General features: G+C 44.0%; 1 protein-coding gene across 1 annotated transcript in view; it reads right to left on the reverse strand.

Annotated features, from left to right (window-relative positions):
- The window catches only part of LOC107186272 (optomotor-blind protein), a 101,282-nt gene extending 86,307 nt beyond the window's left edge, over positions 1 to 14,975 (reverse strand). Inside the window, exons 1-2 of the mRNA XM_015574103.1 lie at positions 13,694 to 14,975; positions 2,016 to 2,334 (exon numbers count right to left, since the gene is read on the reverse strand). Coding sequence (XP_015429589.1) covers positions 2,016 to 2,334; positions 13,694 to 14,405 — 1,031 coding nt within the window. The 5' untranslated portion in view covers positions 14,406 to 14,975. The remainder of the gene's footprint in view (positions 1 to 2,015; positions 2,335 to 13,693) is intronic.
- Positions 14,976 to 19,709: the final 4,734 nt, after the last annotated feature.

Below are 19,709 nucleotides of genomic sequence, written 5' to 3' on the forward strand. Positions count from 1 at the left end.
TTAGGGCCCACCTCTTCCACCTCTGTTCTGGGTAGCAGGTATTATGGGCAGTGCTGGACGATTCCAGGCCGAATCTTCGGACCCTCTGGGTTAGGATGCGTGTGCGCTCGTTCAGGCCACTAGGTAGGTCAGGACCACGGGGAACCCGCGAGCACAGTGTATTGAGACGTAGACCACCGGACGTAGATTGGGCCAGGCACAATTTCCGCGCGTGTAATTATACGTGATCGTCGTCTCTGCCTCCACTCCCCTCCCTTACCCCTCTAGGACAGCCTTAACTCGACTGCTTGTTATTTATCGAAGGAGATTGATTTAGAGCGGAGGCCTGGCCCCGTTCATTTTCATACGATTATTATCCGTCGCGTGATACGTGTTTCGATGTTTTTGGAACGGCTCGACCTGGGCCTTTAGCAAACCGTGCCCTCCCTGCCATCTACCCCCGTTGTCACGAAAAACACGAGACGACATTAACCGTCATCTGTACCGATCGAATCTTTTTTAGGATCTACACACACTTTTAAAACGATTGTCATCGTGGATCAACGGTGTAACACGTGGATAGGGTATAGTTCGCGTAAATGGGCCTTACAAACGTTCGTGTCGGAACAGTTCTCGAACAATAGGGAGCGCACAAGATTCGAACGGAATCGTCACGGTTCCAATATTAATTACTATTCCCGTAAACCTACACTCTATAGATGAGTCAGTTGTTCGTTATTTCACCTACGATTCCATGTCGTATTTAGGCTAACGACTCGACAGGATCGTTTGGAAGGAAGTACATTCGGCGAAGTTCGGTCAATTATTCAACCGAAACGTTGACAAAAAGTAAACGAACCCCGACTAAATCCATGGGGAGATATAGACTACTCGTCAGCTGGGACCAGAACCAAGGTACACCCAGAGAGCGCCTAACTTTTTACACTCACCTGCACATGTCACATATGAAATATGTAAATATGCATGCTCACCCTTTCTACTCGTATCCATCGTTCCGAGCTATTATAGTTTCCCGACGAAGTATTTGCGCTCCCGATTCCCCTTCGTCTGTCGTCGAGCAACACAGTGGTTCGTTGGCTGCTTTCGATCAAACGACTCCCTATAACCCTTCACTTTTTCCCTTCCCGCAACTTCCAGAGAGTTTTCTTGCGTTACACGATACATAGGAAATTTTCAATCACAGGCAGGAAAGTGTCCGCACAGAAGCGACCCAGGTCTTCGTTGACCATAGATGTTTTGAATTTTTAAAGGTGATGAAATACGCTTTTAAAGTTCGAAGCAAAGTGACCCCGACTGATTGAAGATTCGCGTTTCTTAAGGGCAGCGAGGTGGTGGACAAAACTTTCACGACGAACATTTTTTTCACTTAGAATACTTTACGGCGATCCCATCCCTACCCCGAAACGTCGATTTTCCCCTCCTAAGAGGCCAAATCATCTCCAGTCTCGCGAATTCGCGAACGAGTTTAATCCGGGGACCGACGCGATTTCCTGCGGTTTCGCGGGCCCCACTTGACTTCTCGTGTTTCGCCCGTAGCCCGTCATTTTTCTCACGGCTCTTGGCTTACGTCGTCACCTTCTATCGCGCGAGCAACGCAAACCGCAGGGACGATCGTTTAGCCTCTCCGCGCATAAAGGTGACCGCATTAGCAATGACCACTTCCGTTTCAATTGACCGAGTGGAATTGTCCGTGTTCTGAACGAACTAACCTCTAAGGATTACACGATATTACGTTCTATTCGACGGAAAACTGTAATGACTATCCCGTACGACGCACAGAAAAAAGCTTCTGTTGATCTTCCAGTTGACCATATGTAATTTGGAAATAGTATAAAAGTGGTGATATATGTTCGACTCTATCCCTTCTCTTAATATAAAAGCGATGTGCGCTGGTGTTACAATTTATAGATCTTAATATTAAGAATGTGGTCTAAGAATCGGTAAACCCAACATGCAATGAATATTGTATCACTTAGCGCAGCGATAGTTTTAATGTTAAAGCTTTTGGGACTTACCGGCCGCTTTTCGTGATGACCATCTCCGTACCCAGCTTGTGAAATTTCTCCCAAAGTTCTTTGCCTTCGAGGGTAACTTTCGGATCGTCCACGACACCGTCGTCTTCCGGCGGAGGCATGAGGGCAGGGTGAGGTCCTGCGAGCGGGTGATGGGGTGCCAGGGGATGCGGTGACGTGTGAAGCATCCCCGGGGGTAGGTGGGGCCTGAGTGGCCTCATCGTTGGTCCACCAGGTACACCCTGGTGATGATGGTGTAACGCTGCCGCCGCGGCCGCCAGGACGGCTGCTTCTTCAGGTGTGTGCGGGCCCAAACCTAGGCCTAAAATAATCATTAATATTCATTTTTAATTAAATGTCTCCTGAGTAGTGCCTTCGGTCGATTAATTAATACGCGATTACCGATAAACCGATCGTTTTTGAACTAAAGTATCAAAGAGCTTTTTACTGTACAAGGTGTCGAATGAATTTATAATTAAATTAGAAAGTCTATCTTCGGCATGTTACGTATGGAGTTCGTATTGATAATATCCGATTACAATATCCGTGCTCCTTAATTAAAATGTTATTAACGATTAATATTAATGGATATAAATCGATGCATCAGAGATAATTCGTACATCGGGCTTGGTCGATATTATTAGCGCCCAAGTACGATGGTAAATGTTAAATAGCAATCGAGGTAAATAAAACATCCGAACGACCCTTTACCTTAATTCGAAAGTTAAATATTGGAATATTTGTTGCTTTCCAATGAAATACACATCGTGGACTGAAAATCTTCCATGCGTATTGTCAATCTTAGGTTTTCCAATATGCATGGAGAAGATCAGAAGAACGATCAATCGAACCGTTCAATTATAAGAGAACAATTGGAGAACGTAGATTGCTTTATTGACCCTGGAGTAACGTCAGCTCTATTTTTAAGGTGCTACATCTGTTCGAACGAGAAATGTTGAAGGCAACCGCTAGTAACACGCGAAATTTTCAACAGAGAATGGAAATCAAAGTAATTACAATTACGATTATAATATTTACGTAGTTCTTCGTATATTTCGTTTTCAATATAGATTTCGATTCTCTGCTTTTAAATGTACGTAAGCACTCAGAACAAGAAGATAAATAGAAGAACGAACCATTGAGCACGACGTTTCCAAATAGTACGTGGGGTTAGACGTGGTAGAATAAGTAACGAGAGGCACCTTGTAGTGCTGTCAACTATCAATGCAATATCGAACGATAGTCTTTCAACCTTTCATCTTCATGATTCATATTTCTATGCGTTTATAGACAACAGATATTATAATTTGCTAAATAAACTAACACACGATGCACTGTAGCCTTCCCGCTTAGAGTAACGTCACTTCGACTATCGAAATATAGATTAATCGATTGGTGCAGTATCGAAGGTTCGAGTATGCGTGCGATCGCCAATGATCATTAGTTTCCTTGGCGCAAGTGTTTAGAAGTGAATGAAAATATATTATTATTCACAGAAAATTAGATGTTCGACATAGAAATATTAGGAACATCCACTGGTGACTCATTTTTTGTGTAGTGAGTATATTGTACACGTGATTTTTCAATAATGAGTCGAAATCAACGAAACAATATTTACGATTATACTATTTCAATAGTTCTCCATATATTTTGGATATATTTCATTTTCAATTACGATTTCGGTTCCCTGCTTTTATATAGGTATACATATGTGCTCAGAAAAATAATAAAAGTGAAAGAACAAACCACCAAGCACGAAGTTTCCAAGTAGTACGAGGGTTAGTGAGGTTACGCGTGGTAGAGTCAGTAACGAGAGGCATCTTGGGTCTGTCCGCCGTCAGTGAAATATTGAACGAGATTCTTTCTTCTTCATGATCTACATTTCAATAACGTTTATGAAGAACAGATTTTATAATGTGCACAATAAACTGTTTCAACATATCACGCTGAAGCCTTCCCACTAAGAGTAACGTCACTTCGACAATCGAAATATTTATAAATCGATCGGATCAAATATCGAAAGTTCGAGTCTGTTGCCTAACCGCCAACGACCATTAGCGTGCCTGTTGTGTTCGGGAGAAGAAGTGTATCCGCAAGATTTAAACAAATTCCAATCATTCAGAAATCAGTGGTAATTATATTATTCTTTACATGTAATTAGAGTTAAGAACCATCAGACTATCTGTTTCAACGTAGCATGATTATTCACAGTTACATTTCTTTATATTCACAGCATCTACAGTGTTGTGTTGTGCGTGAAGGACTGAGGAGGTTATGTTGTGCTTTCCCAAATCGTGACTGCTACCGATGCAACATCATATAACACAGACTGTTCGTCTATAAATAGAATTTTGAAGCTGATCGGTGAGTTTTTCGAATACTACATCAAGTCTATGTTGTGTAGAAAGTGTATTTCCATTGTACAGCATAATTACATTGCAAACTTTACAAATCTATAGAAGGTACATCAAAGTACGAAACACCAAATGGTATATAAAAGTTGATAGACTTGTTGAGATCATTGACAAAGAAAGTAAATTACCACATAACATTCATTTGTATACGGAGTATAATTTTTTCTGTAGAAATTCATGCATGACTCAACTTAGTACATTTATTATACCACTTGCATGAATCTGTAGAAACGCTTCTATGCATGTTGACTGAATGTTGAACAGATCATGAATAGACTTCCTAATCTACTGTCAGGTTAGTTAAGTACATTTGGTAAGTTACCGGTGAATACGGCAATCAACAAAACGATCAACGTTACTCTCCATTTGTTGTACGTCACACGATTAATACTCGTCCGAATGGAAACTTTATTTATTGTTTCTGAATACAAATGCCACCGGGATCTGCATAAAATTCCCGTAAATTTCGTCGGTCTCTTTCAACTAAATTGAGAATCAATAACACCGGACAATTAAGATATCGAACGATGACGCGATCAACATTTCATAAACGGACGTTCGACGTTTGTTTCGCCCGTCCATGAGATTTCTCGAAATTTATCGATTCCTCGCGTCGTGATCGGAGGATTAAACAACCGCCTCGATTAGCAAAAATCGCCGTTTAATTTTTCGATCTGAAAGATCTTCTTAAGTTTGATCGTCCATGACGGTGTATCCTCGAAAAGTCACGATTTAATTCGCCTCCCTATCGACTTATCTTAGTCGGCGAAGAAATTAATTATTGAATAAAGCCGAATTGTTCCGTTCCCACGATTTTTAAATACCTCCCAGAGGCGAACGTGATCTCTGCCCAAGCCGACTATCGTCGACCGCTTAGAAATTATCATTCATAATGATGCAAATCACGATTATATATTTATGACTAATGATGTAGTTAATAGTTTGCGGCACGGACAAGGCTCCTGGTATTTTCTTTCTGTTTCGATCAATTGCCGGGTGCACAGACACGCGGGAAGAAAATAAAAAGTACGCGAAACCTGTTGCCACCGTTAATGACTTGATGATTGTTATCATACAAAGTCCGCGCGAGCCGATCATTAAATCGATACCGTTCATCTGTCTCGTATTTCTCTGTATCTACGGCTCTCCGCGAGTGTACATTGCTGCGCCGTTTCACTTCGATTCCCGCGCGTTTCCATCGACATTGTGCACCCCTTCCTCCCTCCTTCTCGCGACTTGGTTCTCTCTGATCGACTCTTTCGTCCCGATTGCATTTCGAAGGAACTGCAACGGTAGATTACGAAAAAACGGCTGGCAATCGAAATGGAACTGCTGAAAATTTAATAAATAACCACTGACCCGAATATACGTGCCCAGATCGACGAAAAATTAATTTTAAATGCGAATAGGAAAATTCACAAGCTAATAAAGTTGGGTTATTTAACGAAAAGAAAAAAATTGATAGGATAGGAAAATTGTGCTTCATAGAAAAATCCCGTAAAAGTCGTGTGATTATTCGAAGTAACGTTTGAATCCTTTTCGTCGAGGTCCATAGACCAAGAAATAGTTTCTTTTCTATCGGCATTACGTCAGCTGAAATGCATCCTGGTAATTGCGTCACGATGTAAATATGTTCGTCGACCTAACGGCGCAAATATTGCTGCCTACCGTGATATTGTAACGGGGGAAACGACCGATCCCCTACGGTTCAATTAAATCGTGTTGTTTCGTGTATTGTTGTTGCGTCATGATTAAATTTGCTCGGCGGAAATTATGCGAACACGTAGATTGACTTTTCCGTCGTAATTTCATGGAACCCGATACGTTTATCAAGAATATGACATCAGAATGTGACAACTATTTAATTTATTTTTTCGAGTTTTTTGCGCGTGCTATCGACGATGATTCATCGTCTGAGTCAATTACAATGTTTCCAATCCACTTGTTAACTGTATTTCAATTACTTTTTTTCGAACGGAGCACTAGAAAATATTCTATGCGTAAGTGTTTCGGGTCATCGAGGCCCTCGCCGTTTCACGTTGAATTTCTCGGTTTTCAACACTCACTCGACACGAATTCGGTCGATTGTATTCCGCGAATGCTGGATCGTTAGAATAAAAGATCCCCGTAACCATGTATCGGGTCGGAAGGATCAACGATTTTCCGCGTAGAACGCACGACGAACAAGAAGAATTGCCTCGGTCGGGCACGGATAAACGATCACGGTTCACTTTTTTTTTCTTTTAGCGAGAGAAATTTCACCTGGAAACCGCGGACTACAATGCCAGCCGCCATTAATTGCGCCCCGCTTTCTATCGGTCGCGAGGCTTTTTTTTCTTTTTATCTTTTCCCCCCGTGTTCGCTTACAGTAAGATTCGATAACGCAACGATTGAACCAAGTGGAATCGATTTCTCCGTTAAACGTACCGCTTGGGATAAACAATTTAATTATATCGATCCTTACGATTTTTAAGTCGATCTTTAAAAAAAAAGAAACGCTCTATAGAATCAAACGACGCTTCGAGGGATCGACTTTCTTCGAAAATGAAGCTTGAATGAAAATATGGCACACTTTTGAGACTGTAGTTTTTCATGGATAATAATTATTCATCGACTGCGGCGCGAAAACTAGTCGAGTTTCACATTGGGTTTCTCTAATTCCAGGGGCTACCACGTCACGCCGCGAATTTCGAATTCGCCGGACGTTTGGTCGTGCCCTTGGTAAGATTAAACGCCATCGAAGCCGCGGTCAGTTGGCTGACAGCCCAACTAGAAAATGGTTGGGTGGGGGTAAGATTTCGAAAAATGATCGGGAAACGGCAGGTGATATATCGGGGAGAAATCGTGCTCCTTACCCTGTCATCCTTTCGTTTTCCATTTAACAGACAATTGAATCCTGATAGAAGGCGCAGAGAAGAGATTATTTCTCTCACTTTTGGAAATACAATAAAATTTTACCAGAGACCTCTCCGAAGCTTTCGGTTCTTCGAGACAGTGCCTGATACCTGTAGTTTTACGTTCACGAATCGGAATCTCTGTTTTGTTTAAAATTACACAGTGTCTGCATTCGCCGGCAATGTTCACGCGGGCCTGTGCAGATGGAAAAACGTGCGAAGAATACGTCTAAACGGATATGCTCCAACAAAGGCCAGAAAGCATTGTCCGAAACTTTACTAACCCGTTCCCCGATTACACGCTTTCTTCGACTTAAGTAGCCTTAATAGAGTTCAACTCATCTCTATCGTTTTAATTGCAAAGAAGAAAAAAACTGCATTTTTTTTAAACTAGCACTAAAATTTTTCTGCACAGCAGTTTCGATCGTCAATTTTTCGTGTTGAACATAATTCGGAGTGTTTCGTGGGGATGAAACGTATATGCCTGGCAGGATCGTGAATACAGACTACCGAGGTAAGTAAATAATTTATTCAGTATAGATATTTAACGGGGATTATAATGTCGTTGTCATCGTGGGAAATATCAACGTGGAGTCGGGTCAATTATAAGAATTCCCCATCGGTAGGGAACCGAACGAAGATGGAAGGTGGCAGCTGCACCGTTCGGCTTCCCATTGGACACGGCGCGTTGAGAGACAACGCGTGTCAACGGGCCAGGCGAATTAATTCATCATTGAAGTTAACGAAGGGAATAACTAGTTGTAGCGGACGAGGTGGACGCGTGTAATAATGAGATGTCAGATAAGACACCGGCTGAAAATCGTTTTCGCCTGCAGTAACGATTCGCTGTTTCACGCAGCTAGCGTGATACAGGCGGGCGATTCGACACTCCTCTCGCCGATCTCTCCGGGTTTTTATCCTCTCCACCTCGTGTGTTCGCCATCGAGCAACGAATCAACCGATCGTGGATCACGTGAAATAGAGCCAACCCGTCGTCGACAACTGACTTCCGGTTTTCTAACCACGGAGACGAACGTTCCCGAAAAGTGGATCAGGTGGCGATTGTGTCAGACAACATTTGAACTTTTCGTACAACTTGAACTGTGAAACATTCTGTATGTATTGTCGGATCTCGATCGATGCGACCGAACTTTTGAAGAAATTCCCGACTGACCTGGAACAATGGAGTTTCTAACGGAATCCCGTATTCCAATAGAAATCTGCATAGATCGGAAAAGAAAATTTCGTTCATGGGCGCGCACGTATTGCTTTGAATACATAATAAGAATTGTCTTCGTGAATAGATTGTAATTATTTTGTAATTACGAATAATGTATACACCGAGAATGGAATAATTATAAATCCTGCTGTTGTGCCGTGGCTTTCGAAACCTATTAGAACGTTCAGATCGTGATAAATCCTGCTTTCGAGTGGTCTAACTAATCTAATTTTCCATCTCGAGTCTATTAAAAGAGGAATATACTATAAAAGTATATTTTTCGGAGTTCTTTGTATTCGCTCCTTTTTTTTTCAACGCGTAGGTAAATATGAAACACCAAAGAATTGGACGACAAGGAACAGACAATTCTTTGGCGAAATTTCATTCAGTTCCACGGTCCAACAATGGACCCTGGTCATTAGAGATCATCGAAAAGTGGTAAGTTGTTTGACGTCATCAGCGACTAGGTGCATACCTGGGGGTACCGTAATGACCGTTGTTTTACCTGACAAAAACCAGGCTGCACCCCGCGCACATTTTCCTAACCGATCCCCTTTTTTCCCTTCCCCTCCTCCACGACAGCCCCACGTCCGTTTCGTCGGCGAACGCCGATGGAACAAAGACAATGCGTTCTGGAAACGATATTGGTGCTCCGTGGCGTTGCTCGTTTAACGCGAAAGATATTCCAGATCGATTGCATTATCGCCGCCTTACAGTCGTAATGTATTGCCGACGTGCGGCCAAGATTTTTCCTCCTCGGGCTCTTATAAACCGCGTTCCCGATCCTTATCATCTTTCCTGCGTTTATTTCAGGGCATTGCCCAATAGGATCTGGAAACACTGTCTCGTGGGGTTGTGCCTATCCGTGATATCGACGATCGAAATCCGTGAAAACACCACCCGTTAAGTGTCTCGAATCTCAAGATACCGTTCGAATTCCCTAGAAAGAAGTCGATCTCGATTTTCATACGTTGTTGTACCCTCACGAGCAAACTTGGCTTTGGTTAGGGGAAAAAGTGTCCTAGAAGAAAGGCTTCCTACCACTTCATGAATTTATTTCAGGTACTGAAATAAATGTTAAATCGAATATGAATTTGTCACAAATTTCAGTAATTTCCGATACCAAGTGGTAGGAGGCCTTTCTTCTAAGACACATTTTCCCTTAGTAGAAGCTGAGTGTGCCCGTTAGTGTACAACCAGTGGTATGGCCGATCGATCCTCGAATCATCAGAAGCCCCCTAGTCACCGAAAATATTATCGAGGAACCATTAGTCGCGGAATGGTCGTGAGGCTTCGTAAGCAGGCTCGAGGGCCGCAACTCGGCGAGCAGGGTAATTAAGCGGGTCTAATTAGCGGCGTTTTATCGGCCTGGCGAATTAACAATGTCCGTTCAGGCAATTGGGGGATGCGCGACGCATCGGTGAACGCACTCGCGTGCACGCGCTCGAATAAAAGTAGTCGTGTTCTTCTTTGTTTACTTTTTTGTTCATTTTACAGGATTTTTCCCTGTCGAATGTGTTGCGTAAGGGACAGGCAAACGGACAGACCGTGGGGACATGGATTCCCGCGGAAAAGCGGACGCGCTTCCGGTGGACAATGCCAGCGCGGCCAGTATTCGGCAGACTTGGGCAGAATTTTATTCGAATAGTACAGAGTAAGATGTAGCTGTATTTAAGGGCTCTATCCTAAGCTTTAAACAATTAATGAGATTAAGTAATTGCTTGCCAAATGTTGACTCGTTCAAGAAGTATCAATTTATTACAAAACTTAGAATTTCCACGTTTAAAAGTACTTTTTTTAATCTTTTACTCGTTGATCGAAACTCTTTTCTCTAGATAATGAAATTCGTGTGTTCTTGAAACGAATTGTTTCATCGCCACGGGGAAAATTTCACGGTCTGTCTCTCGAGTCGGAAATTTTCTAAATAGTATTTGAGGATAAAAGTGATCTAAAGTCATTTAAAGTATTGTACATAATATACCGTGCCCCATAAATTCAGTCTCGAATGGTGTACTGTGTCAGAATAATGGTCGATAGTGGCCATATTGGATATTTATTTACCTTCAATGGAGGGGAAGTGTATTGAAAGAAATTGAAAAAAGTTCGAAAACCTTGTTCGAACGTTCTTTTTATAGGTATTATGGCTTGCGAACTTTTCAACATTCATCTAGAATCGCATTTTGTATTAACACTTTGCTGGCGGGAGGGTTCAACTTAAATTCGTACTCCCCGAGCGGGCTATTTTATAGTATGTACAAAACTAAAAATATTTAGAAACTAATACATAACTTTTATTTGTCAAACTGTACATATTGGAAAATCGATTTTCCTAATTCTTATTTAAGAAAGACGTACTATGTACTATGTCAATCGCTTTAAGTTTTTATTTGAAACAGACGTACTACTTGTCAACCGACATCAAAGTGTTAAGAAACATTTCCCTCGATTTGGTAAAAAATAAGAAACACAGCATTTTCTTTTTCGCGACAATGTAAGGAAAAAGGTTTCGCTGTGAGTTCCAGGTAGATTTCAATTCTGACACCAGACAGAGACGCAACGAATACACCTATACACATTTTTTTTCAATTTCCAATCGGTCATGAATAGATTCGCGGACACCGAGAGTTTCCACGTTTAATTCCAATTTATAATCGACAGCTGATCGAGAAGAAGCACGTGTCGTTGATCGCGGAATTAATGAATTTTCCCTTAACTTTCCAGCGGCGGCTGCGTTGCGAATCTGCGGCGAGGAAACACGAGCTTCCAGTTTAATTTTCGTTTTAATTGGCGTTTGACGTGAGGAAACGCGCGCATTAATGAATTAACATACTATATAGGATTCTATACGAGGCCGACTTCAATTATATTTCATACGGATTATCAATCCGTGTTGGTGATCGTGAACGTTAATAGAGCTTACTTTAAATTCCGGTTTTCCCTGTAATTCGCTAATTCTCGATAACCGCAATTTTCCAATGATCACTTAACACCCACAGGAAAATGAAAAATTTCATATAAGTATACACCTTATAACTTTCTATTCACTCCACGAGTAACGTCAGTCAGAGAGAATTCTTTGCAGCCGAAAATCTAAGAGAAACTTCACGCAGCCGAAAATCGTTCGTCAACCTGTAGAAGATTATTTCATTCTCCGGAAAATAGAATCGACGAATCGGCATGGCGTAGAGCCACAACGAGTAAACGGTTGCGTCTAACAACGTGGTCTGAACAGATTGACAGGGGAACCGGACGGCCAGGTCGGCCAAGTGAAAACATCGCTCTATAGGCCACGTTAACAAACCGATCCTCGGAACGGTTAACGTCGATTCGGGGAAAATGAATGTAGGTATGTATCTCGGCGATCGACCCTCGAATGAATAAGCGATCACACGGTTCTCTCACGTGCCACCAGTACGTCTTGCTCCGGCGATCATTAGAAACATCATCGTGAACGACAGCCAGGGCTTTCTATGTGTATATACACCCAATGGAAAACTCGGAGAAAGTAAAACGCAACAAGGTTCAACCGTGTAGATCGTAAAACAGAGCCCGTGGATACAGTAATTAAATGCCAGCTAACTTTTCCTATCGACGGGGCACCTTTTTCTGAACTGTTACCGAGAAACCACGGAATTCTTGCTTCCTCTCCGAGCGAAACACGATTCTACCGATGATTTTTCTATTGTGATAGAGACTTCGGTGTCTGAGGCAAGAATCGATCATTCTAACATCGATTTTAGGAAGATTTGAAAAATATTAAATGTTGCACGGTGGAGATTTTGATGGTAGAAGATTTGGTTGTTTTTTGAACCGGTTTAATGGAGTATCTTGTGGAATGACAGTAATTCTGTTAGAAAATTTATGTAGGTTTGCAGAATATTATGATGAGCTGTCAAATGTCTGTCTTGTATGTCTGAACCGTGTAGGTTAAAGTTATATCTATGTGTTTGGTAACTGTAGAATGGAAACTTGCAACCCGAGTAACAAGTTTTCAAATATTTCCTAGTAGCCTGCACAAGTTTCAGTACCTCGTTTCTCGATTGCTATTGTAAACTTTTTTTCATGGTTTGAACGAAGCAACTTTTACAATATTTCACGGGGGAAACTCGCTTACCACGAGTCTCCGAATAAGAACTGCGCCGGTGCTTTTGAGAATACTGTTCCTAACATAAGGTTCGTCCATTTCCTAGAGTGACACCATTTTGTCTACAACTTGATCCTTCGGATGGAACACTTCTATATGAATATTTGTATTACTATTTGGTTGCGATAAATTTGTTCTCTTAAAATCTGCTCGAGAAACAGTTGGTATTGAAAATTTCCATTATGACTTCGAATTTTGGTGAACCTAATAGCTCCAAGCTTTAATAATACAATGATTATTGCATGTCTATATCAATTTTGGCGTGTGTTATCGATATAGAAATTTTCTGATATGTACAACATTCAAAGATTAAGTTCAAGAAAGTAAACTGATCTATGTTTCTATTCTATAACCTTGCGTCATACAGAACATTCACCTATGCAAGTGTATTTCATATTTTACAGACTTCCTTCCACTCTACCCTGCTAGACATCTATTTCAACCATTTCGAAGATTGTACAATATCGGAGAACCATGATTCCACTCAAAATGAAGATCTACACCGGACACTTCGTCAAACTTCAAGCTATACCCACTCGAAACATATCTCAGCTCCCTAAATACCACCCAGCAAGAGTCTATTTACCTATTCCTAGCACTGTCATCATCATTACACACTTGCACCTACAAAATTCACTCACGATAAAATCCTAACAAGCCCGATTACAAGCTCAGAGCACACGATGCTTACCCTCTTCCCCAACATCTTCCTATTAAACCAAATATATTCCTACATCTTTCTCCTTAGTTACCTCTTCTCGAACCCAAATTGAAACTCCCCAAAACGCGCCCAGGACACGTCGATTCGATCCTCCTAGCAGAAACAAGAGAAACACACACTGCTCCTGAAACCTTCGTTCACAGCCGAACCGCGAGAGTAATAGGCGTAATTTCATCACGCGAAGACGACACACACCGTGTCCGTGTGAATTATCCGGCCGAATCAAGACACAACACTCTACTCGATCGGTTTTCCCACGGATTAGGAGAAGAAACACTTGTCTGCTCACCTGGTGGCGTGATCCCGTGCGGATTCAGATGGGGATGATGATGCGCGCCACTGAGAATCCCTTTTCCAGACAGATGATGGGCCGTCGGGCCTGGCGAGCTGGTTGCTGGCAAATGAGCTGCCGGATTGTAGAAACCAGCTGCCGCCAGGGTGGCCGCGCTGAAGTAGCTCGCAACAACCACCGCCGAGGACGGATGCGACAATTCCCTCTGGCTGGGCAACGGCGGCGGTGTTTCCGGCGCTGCGGCCGGACTTCCAGGACCTCCTGGTGGCGGGGACGCGCTACCCTGGGACGACGAGCCGCCCAATATCGGCGGATGATTGCCAGCCGCGGTCAACAACGACGATACACTGAAGTCCGTCGGCCTCGGGGCAGCTGGGGCCGGCAGATGACCGCCGGTTATGTGTCCGTTCGGATTGCTGGACGGTGTACCGGTGATCGACGTGGCGAATGGCGAGTGCTGATTCAGAGCCGTCGCTGACGCGGGGTACGCCATCCCAGGCCCCCCCGCCTCGGCCCTCGGCCCCGTGTTCGCACCCTCGACCACGTTAGTCTCCAATTCTCGTCTACGTCGCTGACCTTCGATGTCCTTCGCGGAGGAGCTAACCTCCTCCACCACCTCCTTGACCCGTGGTCGCTGCTGCAGCGCAGAGGGTTGCGGAGTGCTGGCGCAGTGGGTACCCCTGCACGCCGTGTCTTGTTCGAATCTCATCGAGACGGGCCGGGTGTGCCGGTCGCGCGAGATTCCTCTTCGAGTGACTGCTAAAACCGTTGGGGGAACTCTATACCTAAACGCGCACTGTTTGTTGTTTCCTCACTGATTGTTTGCTTTATTTTTTTCTTTTCGTTTGTTTGTGTTCTTCTTCGTCTTCTTCTTATTGCCTTGGTCGCTATCCTATTATATACTCTGTCACACCTAGAATAGATATCGTCCACTTCGTTAACTGTTCGGTTCGTTCTCGGACATGTTTGTGTTCGTTCCACTGTCCGCAAGCCGCTCAAGAGCGGATCCCGCGATCCTCGCTAGGCTCGCGCTCCCACTGGGATCTCACGATCGCCACGAGCTCCGTCGCGAACCCACCAGAAGACATTGTAGTACGTCGTGGTGACGGGTTTGGGTCTGTTCGTGACGCGGTTAGGCTTCTCGGGACAGCACTCTCTCTCTGTGTGTGTGCCTGAGCCTTAACTCGGGTTAAACGGAACACGCGGTTCTAGCACCGTAACGGAGCACACTTGGATCATTCAACTGGTACACACTCGGCGAATCTTTACGTGGATGCAACTCGTTTGCAGAGAGAAATGATAGAAAAAAAAAGAGATACAGAGATAGAGAGAAAGATAAGACAGTCCACACTCTTGGGGCCACGTCTGGAATTCACTGTGCTTCGAGTATCCTTGCGTTTCACTGTTCACTGAGGCGCGCGCACACTGTGTCCACCAGGTACTTCCGGGGGGGTAGTTCCCTCCCTGTACACGCTGATCACCTCACTGACGACGATTAAAACCCGTGGGGCGCGACGCGGTAGCCCCACGAGTGAGGACGCGGCGCGAGTAAAAACGTTACGAGCCGAAAGGGCGCGCGCGCCGGCTGGTTGGAACGCGGCGTCCGACGGGCACGTAGCCGGGGACAGTTCAGAACAGATCGAGGACAGTCGTGGTTCTGTATCCCAGCACGCGGAAAAACCAGGCGACAAAAAGGCAAGAGAAGAGAGAGGGCTTCTAGAAGCACGGGTCTCTGGTCTCCGGAACCTGGGCTGGAGAGCCGGACGAAAGGTGTTACTTGGGTGGCGCCGCGATGGTCACTGAGCAGCGCTAGGATTGACACCTCCTCTGGGGGCTCACCCCCACACCTCCCGCGGAGGTGTTGGTGTGCTAAAGTTCTCGTCCGGATTCAGGGCGTGTGTACGCGTGGATCTACGTGTACCCGGGGGGACGGACGCGTGTGCGTGTATACAGACGAGCGGAGTGTGCCTGCGCCGCCGAACGGACGCGGGAGGCGTGAATGCTGGAGGGCAGCGACGCGAAGACTGAGACGGTGCAGGGGCTCCTCCTCCCTTCCCCTACGTCCCCTGCCAGGCGGACACCTGGTGGGGGAAGCTGGTTCGTCGACTGAGCATGCTATAGCGAGACCCGTTCGTGCGACCGAAAAGGAAATACGACCGGTCACCGATCGGACAAGGAGAAAAGGTACGTTATAGAATCGCCCTTCCCCAGCGGCTGTCGGGCGATAATGAGCGCTCGTAGTTCGGATTGGCGTTCCGGCGCCAATCCCAGCGGCGTTGCTCTCGACGCCTTTCCGGACGTCCCTCTCTCTTTCTCTTGACGCTTCTCCCCGTCTCGCATCACATTCACTGTCTCTTTCTCTACAATCCTCCCCACTCGACCGGTCTACATCACGCTTCTCGACGGTTCTTCTCACGATGTCTTTCTCTCACTCTCTCTCTCTCTCTCTTCCTTTCTCTCTACTCGTGTCCCCCCACCACTGCCAGTTTAAGGGTGTTAACCGCGAATACGCCCATTAACACCACCCTCCCCGCGGATCGTCGTTCCGTAGGCGGGGGATCCGTGGAGAAGGGGAAACTACGATCGACGTTACTCGAAGCTTCGCTGCCCGAGAACCGTGTCGATTGACACGCTGGATTTTTACCGGCGCTTGACGTGGGACTGAATCCTCGAATACCACGGACTTCTAGAGATTGACTGTTTATTAGAGATGAATGACTTTTCAGTATATTCACGCTGATAGTATATTTACGGGTGATAATGACAGTATTTGATAAAAGATCATTATACTGTCTTACTTAAAAGTGCACAAATTTTAATGATTACTTGACATTTTTAAACGCTAATGTATTTCAAAGTAATAACGTCCATACTAAAATTCGAGTTTACAGCGATTCTAACGAAATACGTACACTCTTTCGTGATACATACATACACGGAACGTGTTTAAATATTCATGTACCCGAAACCTGACCGTAAAATCAAAAATTCGTCCCTGTCGTCCCATCCAATCCGTCTGTATCCGGTGCAGTTCACCAGATGGCGAATCCCCTCTCGTTGCGGACGCGTCGATCCAACAATTTTCGAGGCGCCTCGACAGCCCGTTTTCTCCATTAATCCGGAACGGCACTTCATCAGTCATAATTCAAGCCGATTGGCCGTGTCGAGAGCCGTCCAAGTTTTCCGCGAAAAGCCGAGTGAGAAATTTTCGCGAGCTGTGCCAAAATTCGCGCTAGCCAGCGTCACGAGCATCACCCGCGCTCCTCTCGCCCCTCCCCCTGGCCCCTCACCGTCTCCCTCCACTGGCTGGCTTGACTTGCGCGCTTCATCCGCGAAGGAGAAACCGCTTGCCCCGCCCACTTGGCCCCCTACCCCACCTTCGTTCTCTCGATGCCCCACCATGGTCCGTTCACGTGACCACCCCCCCTCCGCTAATCCGCGTCACTCTCTTCGCCACTTTCCCCTACCCGCTCACGGTTCCGCCCCTCCCCCCTCCCCCTCACCACCCCCACGGTGAAACCTCACGGTTTTTCGCTCGGTCGTCGTGTGGCCCCCTCGTCCTTCGCGCCGTCGAGTGTTAGCGAGACGCCCTACGCGTCACAGTGTTGCCAAATCCGCGAGAGCTTTTCCATCGGCGCGACGCGGCGCGGTGGTTCGCCGTGATTTCCAGAAACACTCTCCGCGTATGCCACGGAAATGTAGCCGATTCTTCAAGCTGATGATCGTTGATCGGTCAAGGGAGATTGGATATACCGGGGGAAATGAATCTTAATAGAGCATTTGGACAAACGAAAGAATTTGTTATACGAAATAGGTAGTGAATAATGAACAATAGATACACTTGTCGTCTGTTGATTTTTCAATGGAATATGAGTATTCGTCGATGAATTAATATTTTATTATGAATGAGTACTTGTAAGTTGTGTTTAGTTGTCTTTTATTGATCGTAGGGTAGTTTATCTGTCTCTGATTCGAGTGTAGGAAGAGTTATCTTACTTTGGAAAATCTTTGTCTGTAGTGATTCACATATTCACATTCTGTTAGATTTTTATCGGAAACTTTATAGCACCTTGTCTGTAAAAAGATTTTCTTAACGGAAGTTAAACAGTGTACGTAAATATGAAGTGTGCAGACTTTAGATAGTCGAGGAATTTCATATGACTCCATTTTGCCTCCTGAGAAACGTCTTTTGTGCAGCTCCGATTGTGAAATAACGCACGATACGATCGTTGTCATTGAATTCTGAAGTAGATAGTAAAAATACTTTAAGGAAACACTTTAAGTACCGCAATTGGGAAATAGGTCTATCGATTTTATCCACTCTACTCGGAAATCCTTTTCTTCGCCGAGCATTCAACCAAAATGGATCCGATCGATATGTGAAATTCCCCGGTTGGATAGCGCGTTTTGAATTAAACCGGGGCTCATTGGATTTTCAAGGGTGGCTGCATCCATTACGGAGATTCTGGAAGGACGCAAGATCTAATTTTTGCCTCGTTATTCCGCCAACTACGATTAACCTCGAGAAGCATTACCATTCAACAAGTTTCGATCAACGATACGAAGATCAGTTCCACAGAATTTGAATAATTCTGCAATATTGTAAATTAACCAAATTATTCAGCAACTATATTCCAAAATATTTCTATTAAATTAACGGACAAGCTAAGATTAGACAGGGAATGTAGAGGTGTTTCTGCACAATAGTACATTCATCACAGAAAATTTGTTCTTTTCTTAATTACAATCGATGTTTGACATTATTTACAAATTCATCCAACGTTTCGTTTAAGTGAATTATTAATCACAGAAAAAAGAATCGACATCATCTTCAAACAACTCAAGACACTCATTCTATAAAATATTATATATTTTTACGTTTCATTCTGGGTACCTTTCGGGGTGCCGAAAATTTCTTTGATTTTCACGTAAATTAGTTTCGACTATCTTTTGGTCGGAAACACAAAGATCTATATATACGCAGAACAAGATAATCTCACGACTTGACCTCATGCAATCAGCCGCGATTAACGGACCTTCAGTGTCCGACTACCTATCCTATCTCTCAAAGACATGCCTCGAAGTAATACAGTTTCGATACTCGCCACGGCAACAGGGAATTTCGTTGCGGCCACGTCGAACCCTGGATAGCCATTGTGATCGAGCGCTTCTGTAAATAGAGCCCACGACCACAGTTGCGATCAATTCGACTGGCTGTCAGCGCGCGATTCGTGGGTGGACGTGGTGTTTGTTGCCGTGAAAGCTGTACCAATTACACAAGTTCTTCCATCGATTTAAGTAAATCGTCAATCTCTTCTCGGATTCGTTGTCGCGATAATAAGAATTTTTCAAACAATGTCAACCCTAAATATTCAGAAAATCGAATATAAAGTTGAATTTAGAAGATCTTAATGATGGTGATCGGTGGAATTCAGTATATATTGGATTCTTTAAAGATTGCACTAAAGATTCTTGTATTTTATGGAATTTTAACCACAAATGGTACACTGTAGAGAGTACTGAATAAAATATCGATTCTATTCCGTTTATCAAATCTTAATGACATTAGACGTGTCTCGAAAATTTGTTCTTCAATAGTGATCACAATGTGTATTCGACGACTACTCTTACTATTATTACAAGTGTTGCGAATAGCCCCCAGATAGTGCATATTAATGTGTATTCTCAGCTGTCGGGTGTCTGTTGGTCAGCGGCTAGTAGAAACAAACGAGTGTTGCTTCCGATGCAGTAGAGATACTTACGTACACGTCGTTCCACTGGGTATATTGCATTAATTATTGCAGAAATATTCTCGACGTATCGTGCATCCGATGTATCAATCGATCAACATCGGAAATTCGATTGAAAGTATCTTTCATCGCGTGATCTTGTCGCTTTATACGAGAAAAAGAAAGGATAATTATACCTCCACTGTTATTCTGAAAATTATCTTGATTCTAACGTGGGTAATTTCTCAGAAAAAAACTTTGTGCATGTTTTCCATGGAACAATT

The sequence above is a fragment of the Dufourea novaeangliae genome, unplaced genomic scaffold, assembly GCF_001272555.1.
Source record: "Dufourea novaeangliae isolate 0120121106 unplaced genomic scaffold, ASM127255v1 scaffold64, whole genome shotgun sequence".
Taxonomy (NCBI): Eukaryota; Metazoa; Arthropoda; class Insecta; order Hymenoptera; family Halictidae; genus Dufourea; species Dufourea novaeangliae.